General features: G+C 44.9%; 2 protein-coding genes across 11 annotated transcripts in view; both read right to left on the bottom strand.

Annotated features, from left to right (window-relative positions):
* The window catches only part of Papola (poly(A) polymerase alpha), a 53,273-nt gene extending 41,013 nt beyond the window's left edge, over positions 1–12,260 (bottom strand). For 2 of the 9 annotated variants that reach the window (XM_031357570.1, XM_031357576.1), the window contains exon 1: positions 11,774–11,896. In XM_031357570.1, coding sequence (XP_031213430.1) covers positions 11,774–11,826 — 53 coding nt within the window. In that variant the 5' untranslated portion in view covers positions 11,827–11,896. Of the gene's footprint in view, positions 1–11,773; positions 11,899–12,033 lie in introns of those variants that run through there. The other 7 variants (XM_031357571.1, XM_031357573.1, XM_031357568.1 and 4 more) reach the window with 7 other exon arrangements.
* Positions 12,261–13,871: 1,611 nt separating this feature from the next.
* Ak7 (adenylate kinase 7) overlaps positions 13,872–27,844 on the bottom strand; it is a 71,711-nt gene continuing 57,738 nt past the window's right edge. The window contains exons 16-18 of one of the 2 annotated variants that reach the window (XM_031356735.1): positions 25,908–26,128; positions 15,021–15,179; positions 13,872–14,540 (exon numbers count right to left, since the gene is read on the bottom strand). In XM_031356735.1, the coding sequence (XP_031212595.1) occupies positions 14,502–14,540; positions 15,021–15,179; positions 25,908–26,128 (419 nt within the window). In that variant the 3' untranslated portion in view covers positions 13,872–14,501. Of the gene's footprint in view, positions 14,541–15,020; positions 15,180–25,532; positions 26,129–27,844 lie in introns of those variants that run through there. The other variant, XM_031356734.1, reaches the window with a different exon arrangement.

The following is a 27,844-nucleotide window of genomic DNA, read 5'->3' as shown; positions in this document are numbered from 1 at the left end:
GCAGGCAGATTTCTGAGTTCAAGGCCAGCCTGGTCTACAGAGTGAGTTCCAGAACAGCCAAGGCTACAGAGAAACCCTGTCTCGGAAAAACAAAAACAAAAAACAAACAAACAAACAAACAAAAAACAAAAAAAAAAACATGTAGGCTGTAATCCTAGTACTGAAGAGGCTCAGGAAGGAAGTTAGCAGCAAGTTCAAGGCCAGCCTGGTCTACACTGCAAAATCAGGTCAGCTCAGCCTAGAAAGATGTCTCAAGAAAGGGGTAAGGCAGCAGGGACACTGCTCTTAAATAAGCTTGGTTTATCCTTTTAAAGTGAAGTGTGGCACTGTTCACCAAACCTTAAAAGCAGACACTAACTCCCTAAAGGCATTTAACCTAACAGCTTCAGCTCTAGCCATCCATCTCTCAAAGCTTCTGACCCTGAAACACAGAGCCTCAGCAACACTTTTTAAAGACCAGGTACATCAGGCTGACTTAATCTCCAACACATTTTAAAAATGTAACAGGCGCTGGGCAGTGGTGGTCCACGCCTTTAATCCCAGCACTTGAGAGACAGAGGCAGGTGGATTCAAAGGCCATCCTGGTCTACAGAGTGAGTTCCAGGACAGCCAGGACTACACAGAGAAACCCTGTCTCGAAAAACCAAAAAAAAAAAAAAAAAAAAGGTAACAAGCTGGGCAAGGTGACTCTAGGCTTAGTACCCAGCACTCTGGAGGCTGAGGCAGGAGAATTTATGGTCATGAGTTTGGAGCCCTGCTGTACTACAGAAAAGCTATCTTGGGAGATGGGAAACAACACCTAACATCTTGGACAAATATGTGCCTTTATGCACTTCTAAAAGCAGAGCATGATGGAATGTTCCATACTCCTAGTTAAAAGAACAGTACAAGGTAAAGAAAGGGACACAATACTACATTCTAATACTTGGGAGACTGAGGCAGGAAAACCTACAGTTGACAGGCTAGCCTAGGCTACAGAGTGAGACAGTATTTTTAAAGCCAAACAAAAAGAACTAGAAAGATAAGTTTAGAAGGTAAAGGGCACTTGCCACCAAACCTGAGGACCTTAAACCAACTCCCACAATCCCTAGAATTGTAGATCTAAGCAATGTGTAGGGCACATGTACCTGCAAATTCATAAATAAATCTAATTAAAACTTTTTAACTGGAGTAACAAGATGGCTCAGTAAGTAAAGATAAAGACACTTGCTCCCAAGCCTGACAGCCTGAGTCCACTCTCAGGAACCTATATGACAGAAAAAGAACTCACAAGCTGTCTGTCTTGAACTTAACACATCTTGAAGATGCACAATGTGGCATGACTAACAAACAACCCCTTTCCCCCAATACACACATACAAAATGTAAAGATGTGACTTCCAGAACAGTGAGATCTGGTCTCAACATCCCCCAAAAAAAGAACTAACCACAACAATAGAGAACGGCCATGCAGAAGGGAAAGTGTGAGGAGGGAGCAAGTGACTAACACAGGAGGACATGTCTGCAGTAGTGTTTTATCAACTAGTTACTTTGCCATACAATTTACACAAAGCTCAGACTACTGATGAATCCCTGACTCCAAAAGCTGGAAACCTGGAACAGGTTGTGGCTTTCCTACAACAGATCCACTCACTGTCTAAAACTTTGTAGCAACTACCCAATCAAAATTTTACACACCATCATTCTATTCTTTGAAAGCAATCAAATAAATTACTATTAACTTATTTACCAAAACAATTCCTATATATTTAAACGCCATTTAAGCAGTAAAAGAAATCTGGGTAAAAAGGAACATCTCAAAGATACCATAATATATTTAATATTAATTTTGGGGGCTAAGGAGGTATCTGAGTGGTTGAAAGCACTTGCTGCTCTTACAGAGGACCACCAAGAGCTCAGTTCCCAGTAATACCCATACTGGATGGCTCATTACCACCTCTAACTCCAGCTAGGGGGATCTGATGTTGTCTCCTGGCCTCCATGGTCACACTTATGTGCACATACCCTTTCCACACACAGAATGATTGAGAATAATAAAACATATATTTTAAGCATTAATTCTCAGCCAGGTATACTGGTTTATCCCTGTAATCTGGGAACACACAAGGCTGAGACAGAAAAATTAACAAGAATTTGAGGTCAATCAAGGCTACACACAAGAGTTCCAGACTTCCACGAGGAATTTAGCATTAAACAGTAACTTAGCAACAGGGGGCTAACTTCAGATCCTAAAGATGACTAATTAACCAGTCACTTGTTCTATGTCAATCATGCTAGTTATTTAGAACACAGCTACTTTTCCTTTTTAAACTCAAGCTGGCCTGTAATAATCAATCCTCCTGCCTCAGCCTGCTGGGTACTGAGACTACAAAAACAGAACAGCATGCCTGGCTACAATATTAAAAATTTATGAAAAGACAGGTCATCCATCCAGTATTTAGTAAGCAGCAGCAGCCATGGGTCAAAAAATTGATTTAATAAGTCATGCAAGGGTTAAATAAAGTATGACGAAGCCCAAACCCAAACTGTCAATTCTAGGTTGACAGTGGGAGGGAAAGAAGTCATGTTGTTCGGTCAAAGGCTAGGTCACTTGCCTTTTTTTTTTTTTTTTTTTTTTTTTTGAGACAGGGTTTCTCTGTGTAGCCTTGGCTGTCCTGGAACTCACTCTGTAGACCAGGTTGCCCTCAAACTCAGAAATAATGCCTCCCAAGTGCTGGGATTAAAGTTGTGAGCCACCACTGCCCGGCTGCCCTGTCTTCTTAAGGGTGTTTGTTTTAATAAAGTTGCATTCATTTAATTGTATGTATGTTTTGCCTGTGTGTATGTGTGTACACCATGTGTGTGCCTAGGGAGACAGAATGTTAAATTCCTTACAACTGGAGTTCCAAATGGTTTTTGAGTGGATCCATGGGTGCTGGAACCAAACTTGGGTTCTCCTCAAGAGCAAGTGCTCCTAACTGCTGAGCCAACTCTCTTAACTTCTAAGGGTGTTCTGTCCCTTGGCTACAATTTTAAAGGTGGGGAAGGGGAATGCTCCTGCATCAACTTTCCAAGGACACCTTGAAAATTAATGGACCCTAGAGTGCATCAGAAAAACCAAAGAAACATTCAATTAACAGTACTGAGTATTAATTACAAGCAGTACAGCTGAAGTGTTTCTTGTGGTGACTCATACCTGTAATCCCAGCACTGCGAGGTTTAGGAAAAAGGAGCAGAGTTTTAGGCCATCCTGGGCTACATAAACACTACAATAAATATTTATTATAACTGAAATGAACTAGAGCCTAATCTTAACCACTAAACTATAAAAACTGTCATAAAATATAAAATGCAATCTAGAACCCAAAATTGAAAGACAATTCTGAAAAGGTCTCTTAAAAAAACTCCTTTCCCCAAATTTCCAATTTCCACAAATGAAAACATTTACAATGTAGGCCTATATGATAGTTAACCTTCATTGACAATTAGAATGGACTTACAATCACCATGGAAACATACTTCTGCATCAAGGAGGATGTTTCCAACAAGGTTTAACTGACTGAAAAGACTAATCCTGAATCTAGGTGGCACCATCATAAGAGTTGGATCCCCACACTTTATACAAAGGAAAGAAGCTAAACACCAATACTCACGTGTTTGCGAACTGCAACATTCAATGTTGCTACAGCTTGTGCCATGACTCCCCCCAACCCCCCAGACTCTACCTTCAAATGCTGAGCCAAAAGTTGTTTCTATCACAGCCTGCAGCCTTGCAGCTACTGAAGCTAGCTGTACTATTAGTGCACTCCCAGCTGCTTAGGAGAATCACTTGAAGCAACAAGTGCTTAGGCCAGCCTGGGCCTAAGATCTTTCTCTTGTTTTTTCTTTTTTGTTTTGTTTTGTTTTTTAAAAAAAAATAGCATGTGCTGGGCATGGTAGCAGCACATGCTCTTAATCCCAGCACTCAAAATGAAAAGACAGGCAGATCCTAGAGCTCAAAGCCAACCTGTCCTACACAGTGAGTTCCAGGACAGTCAGGACTATACAATGAAACACCATCCAAGAAAAAGTAATAGGAAATAAATTCTTTGAGAACTCCATACAATGTATTTTGATCATATTCACCCCGTTGTTCCCCTAATGCCTCAGATCCACAAAGGCCTTTCCCCAAAACAAAAAATAACCAAGATCCCAGGTTCCACTGTGTGTAGTATTACTACACACCATCTATTACAGTAACAGAGTAAGTTCCGGCTAGAGAGTCGATGGCTCAGTGGGTAAGAGCACTCTGATTGCTCTTCCGAAGGTCCTGAGTTCAAATCCCAGCAACTACATGGTGGCTCATAACCATCCATAATGAGATCTTCTTCTTCTGGACACCCTCTTCTGGGGTGTCTGAAGACAGCTACTCACACATACTTACATATAATAATAAAAAATAACTCTTAAAAAAAAAAAAGTAAGTTCCACATACAGTAAATGTTCCATGCACTAAACAAACTTTGAATTTTCTTCCCCTTTGTAGTGCTGGGGGAATTCCTCCACTGTACCATATCCCTAGCCCTTCAAAATCATGTTTTTAGCTGAGAGACAGGCGGCTCTCTGGGAGTTCAGGACCTGACTGGTCTACAGATTTGAGTCCCAGGACAGCCCAGGAAGGGAGGGGGAGATGAAGTTGTATGGTTTTTTGTTGTTGTTGTTTTGGTTTGGTTTTTTTTGTTTTGTTTTTTTGTTTTTCTGTAGAGCCCTGGCTATCCTGGAACTCACTCTGTAGACCAGGCTGGCCTCAAACTAAGAAATCTGCCTGCTTCTGCCTCCCAAGTGCTGGGATTAAAGGCATGCGCCACTACTGCCCAGCCCAAGTTTTTTTCTTGTTATTATTATTTTATGTGTAGGAGATCTAAGAGAGCATGCCACAGTTCACATGTGGTGAACACAAAGCCCTACGGAGTGAAGAGCTCCTTCCACCTTTACTTGGGTTCCAGGGATTGAACTTGAATGTACTTTATCTGCTGAGCAATCTCACTCACCTGCCCCAAAACTGATTTTTAAAATACATGGACAAGTTTGGAATACTGGCACATCCCTGTAAAGGAGAACTGCCAGTCTGTAACTAGCCTGCAATGCATAACCAGCCAACCGCCCCTGTAAATAACTAGGAAATCGGGCTGGAGAGGTGGCTCAGCAGTTAAAAGCACTCACTACTGTTCCAGAGGTTCTGAGTTCAATTCCCAGCAACTACATGGTGGATCGCAATCATCTATAATGGGATCCAATGCCTTCTTCTGGTGTGTCTGAAGACAGCTACAGGGTATTCACATAAATAAAATAAATAAATCTTAAAAAAAAAAAAACCCAGGAAATCAAACTTAGTTCCTAACACAATATGGAATATAATACTAGTATGAGAATCCCAATATGGAATCCAGAGCTCACTTCAGAGCTCACTTCAGTACCAATCTACAAATCAGTACCTTCAAAATTATCAAGCATCAGACCTGTAAGACAGTTCAATAGGTAAAGGAACCTGTCGCTAAGGCCTGATAATCTAAATTGAATCCACAGGACATACAGGTAAAAGAACTAACTGGTTCTTCTCTGACCTTCACATGCCCATTGTGGCATACACGCACTACTCACACAAACACACTGTCAACCCCTCCACCCTTAGACACACAAACAATGTTTACAAAAACCTACCAAGGGCATCCATCAACTTAATCAATGTTTATACTAGATGTTATAAAGCATGGTGAGCAAAAGTAACTTGGAGGAGAAAGGGTTTACTTCAGCTTACACTTTAGGGTCCATGATGAAGAGGTCAGGACAGGAACTCAGGCCAGAGTCTGAAGTCAGGAACTAAAGCAGAGGTCATGGGGGGAACACCAGCTTACTGACTTGCTCTCCACAGCTTGCTCAGTCTGATTTCTTATACAACCGAGGACCACCTGCCCAGATATGGCGCCGCCCCAGTGGGCTGGGCCCTCCCATATCAAGAATATTAGTCAAGAACATACCCTATAGTCTTCCCTACAGACCAGCCTGCAGGCAACATGATTCATTTTCTCAATTGAGGTTATTTTCCGTGATAACTTCAGCTTGTGTCAAATAGACAAAAAGCAAGGATAGAAACAAATACAGTCTATGTCACTGCTTTGTACATTATAAGCTGATACTGTACAATAGCTAAAAGCTGTTGTGCACAATGAACATACCAAATTAAAGACACAAAGAAATGAGAACTAGCTAAGTATACATACAAATGGTCTTGTTTTCATGAAAAGTAGATTTTAAAAACTTGCCTAGAGACAATGAAGGTAAAATTTAAGTGTACAGATTAACATAAAGTTGACTTATCAAGTATGAAATGTTTTGCTGAACCAAAAAAACCTTGTTATTAAGATATTTTTGCTTTAAGTAAAAAAGATGAAGGTATTCAGGGAGAAGGAATCAAATATGCTCATAAATATGCTTAAAAGAAAACAGCGCTCCAGAATCGCTAATCAGCACACAGAGCAGCCAGCAATTCACCCGCAACATTAACTTGGAGCTAGGAAGATGTCTCAGTCAAGTGCTTGACACACAATCATGAAGACCTGAGTTCAAATCCCTAGCACCCCTCTAAAAAGCTAACTCCAGCTCCAAGTATCTGTTAACACTAGCCCTTTTGGAAAAGGAGGAGGCATAAGTAGATCCCTAAAACTCAGTGGCCAGCCAGGGAAGCTTATTTCGTGGACTCTAGATTCAGATTTGCTGTCTTAAAAAGTAAAGTGGAGAGCAAGAGAGGAAGGCATTCAATGACAACCTCTAGCCTCCACAAGAGGCACCCTCACCCACACATGTGTTCTCCAATTCAGAAATCATTTTTCTTTTCTTTTTTTTTTTTTTTTTTTTGGTTTTTCGAGACAGAGTTTCTCTGTATAGTCCTGGAACTCACTCTGTAGACCAGGCTGGCCTCAAACTCAGAAATCCGCCTGTCTCTGCTCCCCAAGTGCTGAGATTAAAGGCGCGCACCACCACCACCCGGCCAGATATTATTTTTCTAAAGATTACCTAATAATACCTTTTCTTTACCCCATTCTCCCATTAGTCCATTTTTGCTTATAAGATTTATTTATTTTATGTATATGAGTACACTGTAGTTATTTTGTCTTCAGACACACCAGAAGAGGGTGTCAGATCACATTGCAGATGGTTGTGAGCCACCATGTAGTTGCTGGGAATTGAACACACGACCTTTGGAAAAGCAGTCAGTGCTCTTGACTACTGAGCCATCTCTCTAGCCCCATTTTTGCTCTTAATATTGCCTAATCACTGTGTACCAAAAAAACTATTCTACATATTGTATCTATCCTGATCAATGTTAAAAAACCCCAGCTCAGACCTCAGACTACTCCAGGGCTGCACAGGAGCAGTTCAACCTTTTATTTCCATCCTCCAATCCTTTCTTAAAATCCACAAAACATCCCAAAACTTTTTATGGGTTCTGTCCACCAAAATTTATTATACTGCAAAATTATAGTTGAGAACTGAAGCACTTACTCATATAATAAGAAGCTCTCAGCAAAATGTGCCTATGAAATAGAAGTTTCAAAAGAAAATCCCTTCTCTAACAAGTAGTAAGAATAAAGTAGGGGCTGGAGAGGTGGCTCATCAGTTAAGAGCACTGACTGCTCTTCCAGAGGTCCTGAGTTTGATTCCTAGCAACCACATGGTGGCTCACAACCATCTGTAATGGAATCTGAATCCCTCTTCTAGTATGTATGAAGACAGTAACAGTGTACTAGCATACATAAATAAATCTTTAAAAATAAACAAATAAATAAATAAATAAAGTACATTTCTGTAAATCTCAATTCCAGTTAAGCAAAATATGGCTGGATTCTCTATCAGCTTCTGCACTCAAATTTACTTCAATAAATTGTTTTGGTTGATGCACATGAATATAACCTGGTATCTCATCCTTTTTCTAATTTACAAAGTAAAATAATTTACTGAATTACACATATCTTCTAAAAATGAGCAGTCTTACAGCATTCTGATATCCAAAGCCTGATTCATGCTTAAAGCTCTGACTTTCTTGGCCACAACAAATACTGCCAAGCTGTTTTCCTTGAGCTGACAACAGCCTCACTTACTCTCGAGTTTAAGTGTCTGATATTAAATACTCATCACAAGTCCCATGAATACAGTATTAGTTTAAGTAACTCACACTCAGTGCTCTTCTTAAAACTAATATTCTCCATTCTATTACCACACACCATACTAAAAAGACAATCTCAAGGGTCGGGGTTTAACAAAATAGCATTTTTCTTTCTTTGAGCTACTAGGGATGGAACTCAGGACCATTCATTCCTGCCAGGCAATTCCTACTCAGTCCCTCCACTAGCCACATACCTCCCAGCTAAAGCTGGCATTAAGCTTCAAAAAATTTTCCACCCAGCTGAGAAATGCCATCATTCCAGCCTTAAAAGGCTGGAGCACAAGTGAGGGGCCAGGCTGAATGGTGTAGCAAGACCCTGTCTCCAAAAAAAAAAAGAAAGAAAGAAAGAAAGAAAGAAAGAAAGAAAGAAGAGCTTATTAAGAAGAAAGAAAGAGAGAAAGAAAGAAAGGAAGGAAGGAAGGAAGGAAGGAAGGAAGAAGAAAGCTTATTAAGAATAGTGGTAGCCGGGCAGTGGTGCCTCACGCCTTTAATCCCAACACTTGGGAGGCAGAGGCAGGCAGATTTCTGAGTTAAGAGGCCAGCCTGGTCTACAGAGTGAGTTAGTTCCAGGACAACCAGGGCTACACGAAGAAACCCTGTCTCGAAAAACCAAAATCAAAACAAAACAAACAAAAAAGAATAGAGGGGCACGTCTTTAATCTGAACACTGAGAAGGCAGAGGCAGGCAGATAGATCTCTGAGTTCAAAGCCAGTCAAGGCTACACAGAGAAACCTTGTCTCAGAAACAAAGAAGGAGAGAAGGGAGAGGAAGGGAGGAAAGGGGGAGAGGAGACAGACTCCTTGGCAGAATAGAGGAAGGGACAAGAAATGGAGAAGGGTGCTTAGGAGAGTAGTAATACACACCCATGAAAACATCACAACAAAATCCATTATTTTATATATATATATTAAAAAACCTACGTTTGCTAATAATAAACTGCTGTCTCCTGTCTTTGAGGCAGGATCTTACCTTTATCATGTAGCTCAAGCTGTAGTCAACCCTAAAACCCTCTCCTCCACTTCTAGAGCTGATATTATAGGTGTGCATTAAGTGCCTGCACCATGGGATTCCTAAGGCATTGCTCACCACTGCCTTTACATCACCAGTGCAAACGTCAGGAGCAGAACCAAGAGAAGCTCTCTCGACCCTGTTAAACAGATCTCAGTAATGCCCAGTACTTTCCCAATTGCACCAGCAAAGCGTAGTAAACCACAGCCACTTTGTATCTCCCAACAGAACCCAGCTCTACCTTTGACTGTAGGCAAGTCCCCCACCCCACTCTCTTCCTGGTAAAAGCCCTTTACACCACACACACACACACACACACACACACACACACACACACACACACAAACTGTCTTCTAAGTCTCACTAAATAGTTCTTCCAAAAGCTTCAACAACATTCTGAGAGTATGGCATGGATACTAAGTCACTGGTACTGGTACAAAGAATGATATGGCCACGAGTATATGGCATACAGAATAAAATGTCAGCAGGGCAGTGGTGTCTTTAATCCCAGCACTTGGGAGGCAGAGACAGGTGGATTATTTCTGAGTTCGAGGCCAGCCTGGTCTACAGAGTGAGTTCCAGGACAGCCAAGGGCTACACAGAGAAACCCTGTCTGGGGGGGAAGTCCATAATGATATATACTTCGCATCAATGCAGTGGTTCTTGAACCACCAAGTATGCCCCCTCAGCATACATCTGGAAAAATCTGGAGACACTTGTGTGTGTGTGCCATTGTGAGAAGTTCCTAGGGTAAAACTGTTGACATCCACTAAGCAGGTCAGAGGTACTATTACACACACAAAAGACATGGGAAGGCCCCCTCTGAAATTACCAGGGATACATATCAACAGCACTTAGGTGAGAAATTCTCTTAATGGAGAGTGCAGGAATTTCAAGTATTTTAAAAAGCTTTTGCTTCCTCCATAACTTCTTTAAGTTTCACCAATATGGCAATCAAAAAGTACCAGCATTTTCCAAATTACGTATGCAATTATATACAAAACACATACCCGTGAGAATGTTTTGCAATGATTCAACCCATTTTGACCATTCACTTGAGCTGTCTATGCTTCAATCCCAACTTACATGTCCAAATTTAACAGGCACACTGGATATCAAACACAAAATATCCAAGAAATCTCAACTCAAAAGATCAAAAGTAGCTGGGCGGTGGTGGCGCATGCCTTTAATCCCTGCACTTGAGAGGCAGAGGCCAGGCTTGGCTTGAACTCTACAGAGTTCCAGGACAGCCAGGGATATACAGAGAAACCCTGTCTCAAAAAAACCAAAAACCAAAACAAACAAACAAAAAAATCAAAAGTAAAAATCATGGCAAGTGATGCTGGAACACAGAAAAACAAGGCATGCCATGAAGAGGTGAGCTCAGTTACAGGGTCCTCAAAAAACAAAGTAATGAGGAGGGAGAAAAGGCCTGTCCTCCTGAACCAGTCAGTCTTTGGTTTCCCTGGATTAAGAGTCCCAGTACACTCGGGATTAAGATAGAACAGCTTATAAGAAACTGGCTATAGAGTCCAAGTCCCATGAAACAGACACAAAAAGAGGTCATGTGCATGTCAACCCATCTTGGCATGTCAAAATGTCTTTTTTTTTTACATCTAAAGTAAACAGCAGACTGAAGAGCTTCAGGCATAGCCCTGGACACGCGCAGTGATCATGCAGCCTCTTTGTACCGCTCCGCTTTCAGAAGTGGAAGGAATTAAAAATTGCAGGAAACCTGTACTCTCCCTCCTACCTTCAGTCCCAGACACAAGTTAACAGCGTTTCTAACCTGAAATCTTCCCTTTAGAGTGTGCACCCATATTTCTTTAGCACAGTCTGGATGAGCTAATACAAGGTTATCATGTGACAACACCCCACTCATTCACATCTATCTGAATCTGAAAAACACCAACCATCTTTATAGACTCTATTCTCGTGCCCCTTCTTTACCCTTGTTCCATGAAGAATGAGTCAACGGGAACTTTATAAATTTTACATCTGTATACTATGGTTAATTAAGCCCAGCCAATGTTATCAGTACAAAAATACAGCTGACACGTCTCTGGACTAAATAAACATCGGGGTCGAGTGAAACTAGCAAGCTAGCCTTATGAGAAAGAAGAGCGCATGAAATCCATTTTTAAATATTAAGTACAATCCGAGAGCTGTCATATTGAGGCTATGTCCAAAATTAACTGCCTCTCTTGTTGTGGGAGAAAAGCAGTCGCACGACCTAAGTTAGGCCAAGACTTGTTAGCTGGCATAAAAAGCCCTCATCTACTTTTGAATCCCAACAATGGGATTCCAAAAACCTCCCTTAGGAGGAGGGGGGCGGTCAAGTAAAAAAGAATCACGGAAAGTGGGTAAAGTAGACCTAGTGGCATTAAAAGGCCTAAGTGAATTAGCTCAGCGCGTACACTCGGAATCACAACACCAGCGACCCGAAGGCGGGAGGGACCAGGTAGTGCGCCGAGGTCAGGTTGCCTAGTCACAACAAAGCAGGGAAGGCGCCGCCCGCAGCCCGGCGTTCAGGAGCAGCCCCCGGCCCGCCAGCGCGGCCTGCTCCCGGCCCAGGTTCCTCACCCGCTCCGAGGAGGGAAGCGGAAGTGGGGAACTAGGGGGCTGGACGGCGCCATGGTGAAAACGGGACAGGAAGGAACCCGGGAGCCGCGGCCCGCCAGTCCGCGCCGGGCGCCGTTCCGCTTTGGGATCTTGCGGGGACCCGCGCCCGAGGAGCCGGAAGCCGCGGCCCAGGGCGCCCGTGCGCCTCCCCTCCCCTCCCCCCCCCCGCCACCCCCGGGGCCCGGCTGGCGTGCGCCTCACTCAGCACGCCAATCACTTACAACGGCATCGTCTCCGGCGCCGGCACCGCCCAGTCACTTCCCCCCCGCGACTGCTGCCGTCCTGGGCATGATCCACCGAGGCGGGAGGGACAGCAGCCTACCTCAGCCCCGGGGCCAACCCAGTCCTGCACCCGTGCCCCGCCGCTTTAAGCGCTTCTCCTCCTTCCCCTTCGTCCTAACATGGCGCCCGAGCGCTACCACAGCAACGTTCTAGAACCGCTGACGCCGCCACGCACATCGAGCGCACGCCTGCGTACTCGCGGCACGGCGCCGCAAAGCCTGACGGGGAATGTAGTTCTCGGAGTGAACCGGCGCTTTTCCTCGGGGGAGCTCAAGCTTTCGTGGTAGTGCACGTGATTGGTGCGGGAGGCTCCGAGCGACAGGCTTTAGTTCATTCTCTTGGCGATGCCATCCTGGCGAATGAGAGTGACGCAGCCGTGGCAGCGATGAGAAGGGGGCGCGGCCCAAGCCGGCGCCACGTGCGATGCAGCCCAAGCGCGGGGTATTCCTGGGACCGAGGGCTGTTCGGTGCCCGTTGCCCCACCGCTTCGTGGGAGAACTGCCTACTAAACATGGTTGCAAGGACTTAAATGCGTTAGAGCCCAGTACCGAGCCTGTCCCAGAAGTGCGGCTGTGGATCCCCTCCCCTGACGATGACCCTCTGCATCTGTGTTGCCCAGACCTGTGCTTCTATTGCCAAATGTGCAGGGCAGGGGATTCTAGACCAAGGCAATAATTTAATAAAATTGGCAGCAACCTTTGGGATTCTGGTGGGGTTTTGTTTTCTTTGTTGTTCTTGTTCTTGTTTGTTTTATAAGACAGGCTCCCATGAAGCTGGCAGCCCTTAGTTTCTGATCCTCCTGCCTCCACCTCCCGAGTGTTGGCATTACATGAATGGAACACCACTAGTTTTATGTGATAGATTGGAATATGCTCTGGCCGGGCAGTGGTGGCTCACGCCTTTAATCCCAGCACTTGGGAGGCAGAGGCAGGCTAGAACAGCCTGGTCTACAGAGTGAGTCCCAGGACAGCCAGGGCTACACAGAGAAACCCTGTCTCGAAAAACCAAAAAAATTAAAAAAAGGCCCAACTATTCCTTTTCCTTCTCAGAGCTCAAGGAAGAAGCTTTTTGAGGTCCCTGGCAATTAAGGCTTTCTTTCTCTCTCTCTAAAGCTCCCTCCCTATCATGTGTCTCCAGTTGGCTGACCTCCACGCTAGCTTATCTCAAATGGCATGTCTTCCCCCCAACCCCCTTGTCATGGCAGCTGGGAGGTTTAAAGTTTGCCTGCCCTGGAGATTTTCTTTTTAAATTCTTATCTTACAAGCTTCCATTTGAGCCTCTTCTTGAATTCTTTTATCAATGAGACTAAGAACCCCAAGATAATCCTATGGTGGTGGCTCTCCATAGATTTCCACTCACTTCTTTCCTGCCTTTTCATCAAGTGGCAGAGAAAATGAGCCCAGTCCTGCACCCTTAGATGCCATCAGTGGGGACAGAATTCTGGGGTTTGTGCTTGCTAGGCAAGCATTCTACCAAGCAAGCAAGAGCCACACAGCTACCTTTAGGGTTTCTGCAAAGGCTTTTATTTCCTGCTTTCTTGGGCAGGACCTACTTTTGCTATTGCACTCAGAGACATCTGCCTGCCTCTGGCTCCTGAGTGCTGGGATCAAAGGCTACTGCCAGGCATGTTATTTAAATATTTAAGGTTCTCTCTCTCTCTCTCTCTCTCTCTCTCTCTCTCTCTCTCTCTCTCTCTCTCACACACACACACACACACACACATTAAAACTAACCTGCTTAACCAATAAAAGAAACCAATTTCTTCAGGATAACACTAGAGATTTTACCAGATTTTTATTTTTTTATGGAGAAAAATCACAACTCATAACTATACTGAGAAATTAATTAGTGGTACATATTCGGCAGTTTGTGGTGGTCAAGGGTAGCGTTATTTGCCTCCACCCATGCATTTTCCATCCCAAGCTCTTTGGTTTTCTGACTTAGCGGCTAAAATCCTGGCCTTAGCCTCAAGAGCAACCTTGCAGGAAATCAATCCCACCTAATGTGAGGTGCAACAAGCATGGGCCCTTCTAATTTCTTTCATTTCTGACACTGCTGGAGCATATAACTTCATGTTGTAACTTAAGTAACTACAAATGTGTTATGCGTAAAGATGTGACTAACATAAGAGTAATATTAAGCCACGGATCCAAGAACGATGCACGTGTGCCTCATCTGTTTACTTTTCAAATATTGTTTCAATGAGATAGTAGTTATTCACTGCAGTGTAGTTTTCTAATGATTCTACTTTATTAGGCTTCCCCCTTGCTACTCCTACCTCCAGCCCCACCCAACCCCCCAAAAAACCCAAAAAACTGGGAAAGCATTTTTAAATGCAGTTTTTTCAAATTACAAGTTTAACTTAAGCTCTCCCGCTGAAGCTCCATGGCCTGGCACTGATGAGCCTTTACTGCATTTCAGGATTGTTCTTGAAGAGATACTCCGCCTACAATAGAAAGAAAACAGTTTATGTTTTCATGTGAGCATGTGTGTGTAATCTTAATGTAAGCCATAAGTGTATTAAAAGTTGTTTCCTCTGGTCTACAGCCAGGGCTACACAGAGAAATCCTGCCTCGAAAAACCAGGGGTGGGGGAAGTTTCCTGAGCAACGAGATGTGCATTTCCTCAAACTCATCCAGTTCTCTGTTAAATTTCAGTCACACTTCTTTTTCAATTGATATTTTAAAAATAAAATAAAACCCAGAAGCTATAGAGATGGCTCAGTGGTTAAGAGCAGTTGACTTGGGTTTGATTCTCCCCTGCCCAGGTGCTCACAAGCAACTCCAGTACCAGGGATGCCAACTCCCCGCCACACACGCACCTCCTCTGCCCTCTGTAGGCACCTCACACACATGAAGGCAAAATAACCATATACATAAACTAAATAAAACTTTTTTTAAAAAAAATCATTTTAAAGAAATCTTACCAGAAAATCCACGGGGTCTTCGGGTCTCACCTTACAGCACTCGTTGAGGCCTTGCATGAGGGTGGGCATCACGTATGTCATCAGGTAGTTTCTCAGGGGGATGGACTGCGCCTCCAGCAGCTCCCTCTCCTCTCGCTTCACTTCCTCGAGCCTTTTATTCTAAGGACACGGAGCACATTGGGCATGGGAGATGCGCAGTCACAGGAGGAGCAGCGTGAGAGCATTGGACACTGTTCTTCCCACAGGGCACTGAGACTTAGACCCTGTCGAGCAACGTCACCGTGGCATTTCCAGCACAAAAGGATGCAATAGTGTTGTGGCTTCAGTCAGTGCACCAAGAAAACCAACCATGAGGGAGCTTTCTTTGTATTCTGTGTTTTAGTTTCCATTCCTATGCCTTCTAAAAGTGTATAAAAAAAAACCGTTCTGTTCTTGAGGTTCTTGTATAACGTATTGGGCTCACTGGGGCATTTCAAAGCATTATTGGCTTCTGTTCATCCTCTTCCCCGAGCCTTCTCCCTCATCCCCCTGCTGCTCCCTGGACCTGTCCATCCCCAGAGCCTACCTTTTGCCTACCTCACGACTTTCTCCTCCCCTACTGGGGTTCCTCTCTAGTCTGGTGACTTCTGCCACACTCACCCTCACGCATGCACAGACGTTCAAAGGTGGGAGTCCCTTATGGGGAAGGCCATGGTATCTTTGTGAGTCTGGGCTCCTTTACTCAATGCAATTGTTTCCAGATCCTTCCATGTTCTTGCAGCTCTCACAGGTTTTTGTTTTCTTTACAAGTGAGCACGATTTTATTGTGTCTGCACCACACCCTCCCTAACCTTCAGTTGACGGATGCCTAGGCTGGGTCGATAGCCTTGCTAAAGCGAACAGAACAATAAAGATGGATACTTACTGCAAGAATCTCTGGAGCGGAGCATCGGGCCCGGGGCACTGGAGAGAGGTGGCTCTGATTAAGAACATGGCTTGTGAAGAGGACCCTCGCTTGATTCCTGGCACCCACTCACAGGGTGGCTTACAACTGTCTGTAACTCTAGTCACTAGGGATCTGATGCCCTCTTTCTGCCTCTCTGGGGACTCAAACTCATAGTGCACTTGTAATTACAGGCAAAATACTCATACTCATAAAATAATAAAGAATAAATTCTTTAAAGGCCCATTACGTCAAAAAGGAACTTGAGGTAGATTTTTTAATCTTTTGCTGGGTCATAAGACAGTTCTATCTTGGGCTGGAGAGATGGCTCAGCAGGTAAGAGCACTGACTGCTCTTCAGAAGGTCCTGAATTCAAATTCCAGCAACCACATGGTGTCTCACAACCACCCGTAATGAAATCTGACACCTTCTTCTGGTGCGTCTGAAGACAACTACAGTGTACTTATCTATAATAATAAATAAATCTTTGGGCTGAATCGAGCAAGGACTGAGCAAGCAGGACTTACTGGAGGGAGCAGAGGTCCTAAATTCAATTCCCAACACACACGTGAAGGCTCACAACCATCTGTAAATGTGTGTACTCTACATAAAAATGAATAAATAGGGGGCTGGAGAGATGGCTCAGTGGTTAAGAGCACCGACTGCACTCCTGAAGGTCGTGAATTCAAATCCCAGCAACCACATGGTGGCTCACAGCCATCTGTAATGAGATCTGATTCCCTCTTCTGGGATATCTGAAGATAGCTACAGTGTACTTACATATAATAAATAAATAAATCTTTAAAATAAATAAATAAATAAATAAATCTTTAAAAGACAGTTCTATCTTAGTCTATTTATTTGCTGGTGTATGTGTGCATGTGAAAGTAATGTATGTGAGGGGAGAGTGCACATGCCACCGTGCACTGTAGAGGTCAGAGGACAACTTAAGAGTTGGTGCTCTGCTCTCTCTGTTCACCATGTAAGTCCTGGAGATGGAACTCCAGTTGTCAGTCTTCTGCAGCAAGCATCTTTACCTGCTGAGCCACTTAGCTGGCCGTCAGTTTGCATTTATTGAACAAACCTTGTCCCTGGTATGAAAAGCAACTTGGTCATGGTATATGATCTTTTCCATTTTTTTTCCCTATGCATGTGTGTGTGTGTGTTCGTGTGCACATGTTCATGTGTGTATAATTGTGCTCCTCTGTGTGGGTGTGGGTGTGGGTTTGGCCATGTGTGGGGGCCGGGGTTGGCCAGAGGACAGTCTCAGATGTCATCCTTAGGAACACTGTCTACCTACTTTGAGGCAGGAATAGGGTCATTCATTGGCTCATTGTCCTGGGGCTCACCAGTTAGGGTAGACTGGCTGACTACCAAGCCGCAGAGAGCCTCTCGATTCTGCCTCCTCAGAACTGGGATTCCAAAAACACGCCACCATGCCTGCTAGTTTGATATAGATTCTGGATAGCAGCAGTGAGGACAGAGCTGCACAGCTTTCATACTGCTATCCTCAGGAGCATGAGGAGGTCCCTTAATAAAAAAAAGATTTTTATTCTTAGGTATGTGTATGGGGTGGCGGGTAGTGTATGCCATGTAAGTGCAGGTGCCCAAAGAGGCCAGAAAAGGGCGCTGGAGCGGCTGACTGAAGGTAAGTTTGCTTACCAGTTGCCTGTCCTGGGTTCTGGAAGAGCAGCAAGTGATTTTAGCCATCTCTCCACCTGCTTAGCCACCTCTCCAGCTCCAGCTCCAGCCCCTCATCTTTTAGGGACCTTGACTAAGGCCAAACCAGGAACTCTGGCTTTGACACAGCAAAGGATTTCAGGTCTAGTCAGTTGTTACTGGAGGTCCAAAGGCATCAAAAAAGCCTCGAACAAGAGAGTTTTGGAAAACCAGAGAGCTAAGAAGGAAGAACATGCCCAAGTGTTGGTGTAAGCTTATCAAGAGAGCAAGGCATGTTCAAGTACCGTACAAGGAAAGCCACAGTGAGTTGTAGTAGCATTAGCCATATGCAACATTTGGGTTTTGATTTCGGGGTTTTTTGTTGTTGTTGTTGTTGTTGTTTTTCAAGACAGGGTTTCTGGATATAGCCCTGGCTGTCCTGGAACTCACTCTGTAGACCAGCCTGGCCTCAAACTCAGAAATCTGCCTGCCTCTGCCTCCCAAGTTCTGGGATTAAAGGGGTGCGCCCTGCCTGGCCCATATGCAACATTTATCTGGCTCTTGAGTTATATCTCAAGAAACATTCAAGGTTGGTAAGAAACATTCCCTGTTTCCTCTCTCTTTTGATAAGTGAAATTACAGTGTAGCTCTGAGAGGTTAAAATTTTCAAACCGTACTGTGGGAACTTAGCCACTAGTTGAACTTAATGGGAAACTAGCTCCCAGGACTTAGAAACAATGGGAGACCAGCTCCCAGAACTTAGAATAATAGGAGACCAACTCCCAGAGCTTAGAGACCAGAGCAACCTGGCAGGAAAAAAGAAAAACAAGGTAACCAACAATTGCCAGGTGGCTAACCTGATTCTGAATCCTACCACAAGCCAGCACCAATCAGAGACTACCCTGTACTTTCCTCTGCCTTAGTTTCCCCTTTTTCCCTAGCAACTGTGTGGGTATAAAAACCTGTTTAAATTTTTGCTTGGAGCCAGACTCCTCTACCTCTGCGTGGGATATGAGTCTCGCCCAGCGCTGAATAAAACAACCTCTTGCTGATTGCATCAAGCACGTGTTTTGGTGGTGTTTGGGGTTGTCGTTCCCGAGCCCTGAGTGTGGGGTCCTTCCCCCCATTTTTTAACAGTCCTTTCAGCTCCACAGGTGACTTAGATGGAATTATAACCCAATAAAGGTGAAACCAGAGGCCACAAGCATTGCATAAGGGATGTCTCGTCCATTCTTTCTCCTCTGATGGGGTTTCCGGGGAGATTCCTGGAAAATGGTAGGTTTATAGCCAGCAGAGGAGAAAGGCAACTACAAACTGTCCTGGAGCCTTCAATTACTTGCTGGTAACAGCCAGCCTCCTAGTGAGTGGCCCCTCTCCTTTCTCCTTTCTCATTTCTCCAAGCCTTCCCTGTCTTTCTGCTCAGCTGACCTCCTGCTTACAACACAAGCATTTCACAGGCTAAGTGACCCCAGTCCCCTGTCCCCCGACACAAGCTTCTTCTTTCTCTTTGTTGTGCTTTTGAGAGAGGGTCTCATGTAGCCCAGGCTGGCCTCAGACTTGCTTCTAGAGAAAGTGGATGATTCCCCTGCCTCTCCCACACAGGTGCTGGAATTACATTTGTACAGTACCATACCTGGGTTCCTCAATGGGTTCCTGAATTCTGTTTTCAAGTATTTTGTAGAGAATTTTTGTGTCTGCGCTCATCAAGAAAATTGGCTTTTTTATTTCATAAAGAAAATAGGTGTTTTTCTTTTCTTTTTATTCTCCCCTATCTGATTTTAGTATCACAGTAATATTTTTGTAGAATGAGTTTGATAGAGTTCCTTCCCATACTACTTAAAGGACCAAGCTGAGACGTACTCAAGTCTTCCTTATAAGTCTGGTAGAGAGCTAGTGAGGTGGTTTATTAGGTAAGAGTGTTGCAAACCACAGTCCAAACGCCCAGATTCCACATACGAAGTTAGGCATGGGAGTAGAGAGGCATCTCAGTGGTTAAGAGCACCGCCCACTTTCCCATAGGCCCCTGGTACAATTCCCCACACCCACATAGCAGCTTACAACCATCTGTTAACCCCAGTTCCAAGGGATCCAATGCCCTTTTTGCCCTCTGTGAACACCAGGACCACACCACACTCGGTGCATAGACATAGGTATAGGCACAGTTGCATGTGTACTGTAATCCCAGAGTTGGTGGTTAAGGGTACAGAGACAAAAGAAATGCTGCGGCTTGCTGGCATAGGTCCAGATTAACTTCTGGGTCCGTGAGAAACTCTGTCTCAAGGAAAGAAAGTGGCAAGTGATAAGCAGAACACCTTACAAACACCTCTGGCCTCAGAATAGTCACACATGTACACACACACACACACACACACACACACACACAGGACGGAGGTTGGTAGGATTCAGTAGCAAATCCATGTGGATCTGAGCTGTTTTGGGGGGAGATTTTTAAAAAGTTACTGCTTCACCGGGCAGTGGTAGCTCACGCCTTTAATTCCAGCACTTGGGAGGCAGAGGCAAGCGGATTTCTGAGTTCAAGGCCAGCCTGGTCTACAGGGTAAGTTCCAGGACAGCCAAGGCTACACAGAGAAACCCTGTCTAGAAAAAAAAAAAAAAGTTACTGCTTCAACACCACTACCCACTGGTTGTTTATTTATACTTCTGGGTTTAATTTTGATAAGTCATATGAATTTCAAGATTTATCCATTTATTCTAGAGTTTACAGATTTGGGAAATATACATTTTCAAAAGATTCCCTCATGTTTGTCCAGATTTCACAGGGCTTACTGGTCACAGCTCCCTTTTTATCTCCAATATTACTAATTTGAGTTGTTTTCCCTTTCTTTTGGTTAAGAGTTTATAATTAAAGTTATTTATTTATTTATTTATTTAGTAAGGTGGTTTGAGCCAGGATTTCTCTGTGTAGTACTGAAAGATTGGGAGACCCAGAAATTTGAGAAAAAGCATGTTAACGAAAAGTAATGTACTAGTAGAAATATAACAAGCCAGAAATATAAAATAGCCAGTTCCAGGAACTCAGAGCCTCAGGGCTCTGGTTCCCGATACCTGCCCCTCCTGGCTGATCCGCAGTGAGGGTAGAACTAGGAATGAAAGTCTACTGGTTTATGAGACTCTCCACCCTGTCGACCAGTAGATGAAGATTACATTCCTAGAATGAATATGTTCCCCTCCCTAACTGAATACATTGGGTTGGGTCCCTCTGAAATTTTCCACTGTTTTTATGTCATGTTTCCTTGGTAACCCTCTCCCCTCCCCCAGCTTGTGGTCTTTCCCTTAAATACTCCTCACTTCTTGTGTTGGGGTCAAACTCCTCTGACTGGCAAGGTCACGAGATCGACCCTGGTATCAGTATCCCCAATAAACCTCGTGTGATTGCAGCAAGTTCGGTCTCTTGTGAGTCATTGGGTGGTTGCGTCGTCCTGAGACTTGAGTAAGGATCTCCCCAGTTCTGGGGGTCTTTCAGTACTGGCTGCCTTGGAACTAGCTCTGTAGACCATGCTGGTCTTGAACTCTGAAAGATCCATCTGCCTCTGCCTCTCTGCCTCTCTCTCTGCCTCTCTCTCTGCCTCTCTGCTTCTCTCTGCCTCTCTCTGCCTCTCTCTCTGCCTCCCTCTCCCCCCCCACCCCCCCACACCCCTGCACCTCTGCCTCTGCCTCCTAAGCACTGAAATTAAAGGCGTGTGCCACCACTGCCAGACTGGCTTGTCAATCTTAATGCTTTCAAGGTCATTTTTGTTTGATTAATCCTCTCTGTGCTCAGATCCATCTGTTTCTACCCTGGGCTTTCTTGTTTGAGTCGGAGTCTTGTTTCTGCTGAACTCTCTGGTGCCTCATTTGGACACTATCTGTAATCTCACCTTTGTGTTGGTGGTGGTTTGGGTTTTCCTTGTTTTTTTTGTTTTTTGTTTTCTGGGTTTTTGGTTTGTTGTTGTTTTGTTTTGTTTTGTTTTTGTTTTTTCTGAGTCAGGATTTCTCTGGCTGTCCAGAGAGAGGAACTTGCTCTGTAGACCAAGCTGGCCTTATGCAACTCCAGTTGGTCTAGAATTCTGAATCCTAGGATATAGACTATGATGGGCTTGAACTTATGAATTTGCCTTCTAAGTGTTGTCGTTAAAGGAAATGTTCCACCATGCCTGAACATCCAATGTTTTGTTTGTGTGTTTGCTGTGTGTTGCTCTCTTTTTAAATGTGACAGCTACAACCCTCCCTGCCTGGCCTGTGTCACAGAGATCCCCAAGGCTCTGCTCTCACTTTCATTTGCCTGCAGGCATTTCTTAATTTCCTCTCTGAATTCCTCAGTGACCCACCATTCATTCAAAACTGCATCCTACAACCTACAAGGGTTCTGAGGTTCCTCCAGCTTCTGTTTTTTGACCAGAACTCCATTGTGATCTGATGCAAAGAGTCCTTTGAAAATTTCGCATTTGTTAAGGCGAGTTGTGGGAATGGTAAAGAAGCTTCAGGTGCGGCTAAGGACAACGTATACTCCCTATCTCTTGGGTGGACTATTCTGTAGCTACATGTTAAATCTTGCTGATCTACAGGACAGTTTAGCAGTCATGTGTTCTTGGTGAGATTGTGTTTGAAAGCCATATCTAAATGTGAGACTGGAGCATTGAAATCTCTCGCTACTATTGTATCAGGACCTACAGTGACTGCCGTTTTAGGCTCTTTCAAGTCTGTTTTGTAAAAATTTACAATTGTTACATCTTCTTGATGAATTGTTCCCATTATTAGTACATAGTGTCCCTCTTTCTTTGTCTCTTCTTTTTCTCTCTGATTTTGGTCTGAAGAATACTTTATGAGGTATAAGAATCATTGTGCCAAGCCAGGCAGTGGTAGTGCACTTCTTTAATCCCAGTACTTGGGAGGCAGAGACAAGAGGAGCTCTGAGTTTGAGGCTAGCCTGGTCTACAGAGCTAGTTCCAGGATAGCCAGGGTCACATAAGAGACCCTGTCTTGAAAAACAACAAAAAATTACTGTGCCAACATGTTTTACAGACTTCATTTTCGTGCTAGATCGATTTCCACCCTTTGACACTAAGTTTTGCTTTGCACAGAGAGAGGCAGTCTAGAAATAGATATGAATGCTTCAACAAGCAGGTCTAGTCTGACACAGCAAACCTTAAGCTGTAGAGATTAATCAGTCCCTCAAAGTCACCAAGGACTTGTATCCAGCGTTATAAAGATGCCTGTACTCTACAGTGTAGGAAGGAATTTTCACACGCGTGTTACTAATGGCTGTTACTATTCTAGTGCTGTAAAGAGACGCCATGATCTTTAGATCTCAGAAAAGAAAGCACTCAGTTAGGGACTTGCTTGCAGTTTCAGAGGATGAGTCCATGATTGTCACGGTGGCAAGCAGACAGGCATGGCGCTGGAGCAGTAGCTGAGAGCCTTACACCTGATCTACAAGCAGCAGGTACAGAGTAAGACACTGGGCCTGGCATGAACCATTGAAACCTCACAGCCTACCCCCAGCAACACACTTCCTCCAGCCAGTCCATACCTACTCCAACAAGCACACACCTCCTCATCTTCCCCGCACAGTATATCAAGTGGAGACTAGGCGTACATGAGCCTGTTGGGGCCGTCCACATTCAAACCACCATAGGCACAGGTGCACTATCAATGCTTTGTTGGTTCTGAGTTAAGCATCTCCTGCTCCCAGCCCTGATGGCTTTGTCAGAGAACAGGGTTAACACCGGCCACCACTAACTAGAGTCTGCCTTTCAACAAGTCTAAGCCAAAACATCTCTAGAACGAGCAAAGAGCACAAGGTGTGGGAATGGGAGAGGCACTGACCTCATGCATCTCAGGAATGTGGCTGGCTGTCCGAGCAGAAGGCAAAGCTGAGCTCTGAAGTGAGAGAGTGCTTTTGTTCTTCTAGCTCTATATCATTTGCTGGCTGAACGATGGCGTGTTAGGCAGCCCCTTCCCCTCCCCCTCCCCCTCTACTGTGTGTGTGAGCGTGAGTGTGTGTGTGTGTGTGTTTGCGCGCGCGTGCGTGCGCGCGCGCGTTCAGTGTCTTTACTTTGGGAGCTATTTCTCCTGGGTTCTCAGATTGAACTCAGGTCTCGGGGCATCAGGTTTATACGGTACATGGGTACATATCTTCCTCTTCTGACCATCTCCCTCTCCCCTTTGAAGGCGTTAGCCTGCTGTCTTCTCAGATCTCCAGTTCTTAGAATAAAACATGACTTAAAGATGCAATTCCCAGTGCTGGAGAGATGGCTCCATGGTTAGGAGCCCTGGCCCCTCTTCTACAGGACCTGGGTTTGAATCCCAGTACCCACATGGCAGCTCACAACCATGTGTAACTCTAGTTCTGGGGAAATCCAACACCCTCTTCTGGCCTTTGCAGGCACTTCATGCACACAGTGCGCAGACACACATGCAGGCAAAACACCCATATACAGAAAAACAAAAGATGCAATGCCTGTCTGTGTTGCCAGCCTCTGTGTTGACACGCAGATGTCCTGGTCACCAAAGGTGTGTGCTTAAGAGCTTGCCTTCCCCAAGCCCCCAGTTCCTCCCTCAGTACTTAAGGAGTGCCTGGTATATGTCAGGTCCTGCTCAAGGCAGGGAGAAAACAGCAGAGAACAAAGACAGGATGCCAACGTTCACACAGCTTAAGTTGTCTGTGCCAGGAAAAGGCAGGGAGAAGGAAGGACATAAAAGCTACAGTACGTCAGATACCATAAAGGTAAGGAAGAAAGATGAAGCATAAAGGGGGTGCTCTGGAAGAGGCCCGGGTGGGTATTTTACATGTGGTGGCAAGGGAGTCTCTCGTCAGTAAAGACATAAAGCAGATAAGGGAGATGAAGGAAAACTATATTTTTTTTTTTTCCAAGACAGAGTTTCTCTGTGTAGTCCTGACTATCCTGAAACTCACTCTGTAGACCAGGCTGGCCTCGAACTCAGAAATCCACCTGCCTCTGCCTCCCAGTTGCTGGGATCAAAGGTGTACACCACCACTGCCCGGCAGAAGACTACATTCTTTGAGATGGGACTGTTAGAAGCACCCAGGTCACGCTGGACCTTGTGGGCCACAGGAAGTAGTACTAACTTTTATCCAATGGGGCTGGGAAGCCCATGAGGAACATCAACAGAGACTGGCTATTGCTGGCTGTCCCTTCTGGAAGAAGTGTGTCCCTCGGGAAGAAGTGTGACAATGATGAGGGTTGACTTTATAAAACAAGCAAGAGTCACTGCTGGGAGCCAGGTGTAGTGGCTCACACGTGTAACGCCAAGAAATTAGGAGGGTGAGGCAGGAGGATTGCCACAAATTCAAGGCCATACATGGAGAGTTGAGAGGCCAGCCTGGGCCACACTGTGAGAACTTGTCTCCAAGCAAACAGAAAGTGACCCAGATGTGACCCAGATGTGGAGAGACTGATGGGAGTGCTAATTCTAGCACTTTTTTTAAAAAAGATTTATTTATTTTATGTATATGAGTACACTGTAGCTGTGCAGATGGTTGTGAGCTATCATGTGGTGTTGGGAATTGAATTTTTAGGACCTCGCTCTGGGCAACTCCACTCGCTCAGTCCCTGCTCACTCTGGCCCAAAGATTTATTTATTATTATACATAAGTACACTGTAGCTGTCTTCAGACACACCAGAAGAGGGCATCAGATCTCATTACGGATGGTTGTGAGCCACCATGTGGTTGCTGGAATTTGAACTCAGGACCTTTGGAAGAGCAGTTAGTGCTCTTAACCACTGAGCCATCTCTCCAGCCCCAGTAGTGCTAATTCTGGAGGCAGAATCACTCACTTAATGTCTGGAGGACCAAGCAGAGTGTGGCTACCCAGCTCAGTTAGACAGTTAGAGAAAGGAGAATCAGACCAAGGCCATCACAGGGATGGCATCATGACGTCATGCATACAATGTTATACACCTGTGTGTGCAGTAATATGCTTTTAACCATTTTAATTGTTATTTTGTGTGTACAGGTATTTGCCTGAATCTGTCTGTACATCACATGCATACGGTGCCCACGGAGGCCAGCAGAGGGCGTCAGATGCCCTGGGACTGGAGTCAGAGATGGTTGCGAGCCTGCGCGTGGGTGCTGGGACTCAAGACCGGGTTGCTTTGGAAGGACCGCTGAACTGCTGGTGCATTTTACCCACAGAGCCATCGGTAGCCCATATCATGGACACTAATGGCAGTGGTACCCAAGAAAACACCCTGATGCCTCCTTTCAATGGCGCGCTTGACAAGTAAAGCTGTCCGGAGCATTTCCATGTTGGCCTAAGTGAGGCGCCCAACCTTGCACTCACCCACTCCTCCCAGCGGGCTATCTTCTCCGCCATCTCCATCGCCGCCTTGTGTTCCCGTTCTGCAGTCTGAGCAGCCTCCTTGGCCAGGCGTTCCTCTGCAGCTTTCTTCTCCTCCTCTGCCTTTTCTTCATCTGTTAAGCCATAATTCCGAGGCTCTCCGATCTCTTTGATGAGCTGCTTGATAGCAAGTCTGTTCTGGGCGTCTTCGAGTTTTCCTACGTCTTTAAATACCAGAAGAGAAACAATGTGCACGCGGATCCTAGACATGTCTGAGACTAGAACAACACTCTTCACAAGGGTGGGAGAAAAGGTCTCATAAAAGTAGCATTCCCCACTTGGCAGTGAGGGTCGGAGCCTCGTTTCTCAAGGCCAGGCAACCTCTACAGAGGAGCGTGAGAGACAGGGGTGGGAGGACTCAGGCTTGGCTCTTAACAATTCTTTTTCTGTCTGTTTGCAACAAGATTGCAACTATCCGGCCATAAATAGACTGGAATTTACACTGTAGACCAATCTACTAGGTCTCTGTCCTTCTGAATGCTGGGATGATAGGCACACAACACCTACGCCCTTTTTGAGTTCTAGAAGTCACCATCTGAGTGGATGGGCCTGGGAAGGGACTGTACTAGAGTCTGAATTTGTTATGCTTTTGTGTGTGTGTGTGTGTGTGTGTGTGTGTGTGTGTGTGTTCCATATGTGTGGGCATAGAATGTTATAGGTGCACATGCATGAGAAAGCCTGAGATTGCCCTCGGGAGTCTTAAGTTGCTCTCCAGTTGTTAATTAAGGCATGGTATCTCACTGACAACAACCAGTTTATCTAGCCTGCTTGCTTAGGTAACCTTCCTTCTATAGGTGGGCTTACTGGTGGGCTGCCATACTCATCAGGATTTATGTACTGGGGTTACCCTGCTGTCCTCTGGACCCTTCCCCTTCGCTTTATATTTATTGTATTTTTAAGTGTGTATGTGGGATGGGGGAATATGTGCATGTGTGTGCACATGCCTGCAAAGGGCAGAAGAGGGAAACTTCCACAGCTGGCATCCTATGCTCACTTCATGATAGACCAACCATTTCTCTTAACTTACTTGACTGTGAGGGAGGTCAGACTCTAGGGTGTCTGACTAACATTAATGTCAAGGCCAGAGAAATCCACCCATGTTCTTAGACTGTCTCTACACTGAACGATGGTCGTGACTGCATTTGGGTACTATCTCTTCCAGGTTTTATTTTATTTTTATTACTTTTTGGTTTTGAGGCTGTACCTCTGTATAGACCAGGCTGTCCTGGAACTCAGAGATCTGCCTGCCTCTGCCTCCCCAGTGTTGAGATTAAAGGCATGCATCACCACTGCCTGGCTTGGTTTATTTTATTTTCAAGACAAGAATTTGGATATATAGTCCTGGATGGCTTTGAACTTGTGATCCGGATGCTAAGAACTAAACCCTTAAAGGTCTAGGAATAACTCATTTGCCTAGCAGGCACAAGGCCCTGGGTTTGATTCCCCCATATAAAGAAAACAACAGTAAAAACCATTGAAAGGGCAAGAAAGTTCTGTCTGCCACCTCTTCACTGGCCCGACTTATGACATTAATTGTCCAGGTGTTCAGTGCTGCATGCACACTCCAGGAGTGATGACAACCTTTGTGTCACTGGTGCTGGGAAACATTCTGAAAGGCTCTATTCATGGAAACTATGCTTGCTCACGGGGAGCAGCTGTAGAGACCTAACCAACCTAGACAGAGTTGCCCTTCTAGGTGTGTGTCGGTTGGGGACAGAGTCTAGCCCAGCTCTGAGCGTGGTTTGCGGTGGAACTTGGAAACCGTAGGACCCTAGTAAGTTTGCCAGAGAGCTAGAAAAGCATACTGGTCTAAAGAGGCTGAAGATCCAAAGAGAAAATGGATCAGGGAAACAATGATGTCAAAAAAAAAAAAAACCTGC

The sequence above is a fragment of the Mastomys coucha genome, unplaced genomic scaffold (genome assembly GCF_008632895.1).
Source record: "Mastomys coucha isolate ucsf_1 unplaced genomic scaffold, UCSF_Mcou_1 pScaffold6, whole genome shotgun sequence".
NCBI lineage: Eukaryota > Metazoa > Chordata > Mammalia > Rodentia > Muridae > Mastomys > Mastomys coucha.
This window is presented reverse-complemented; position numbering and strand designations above follow the sequence as displayed.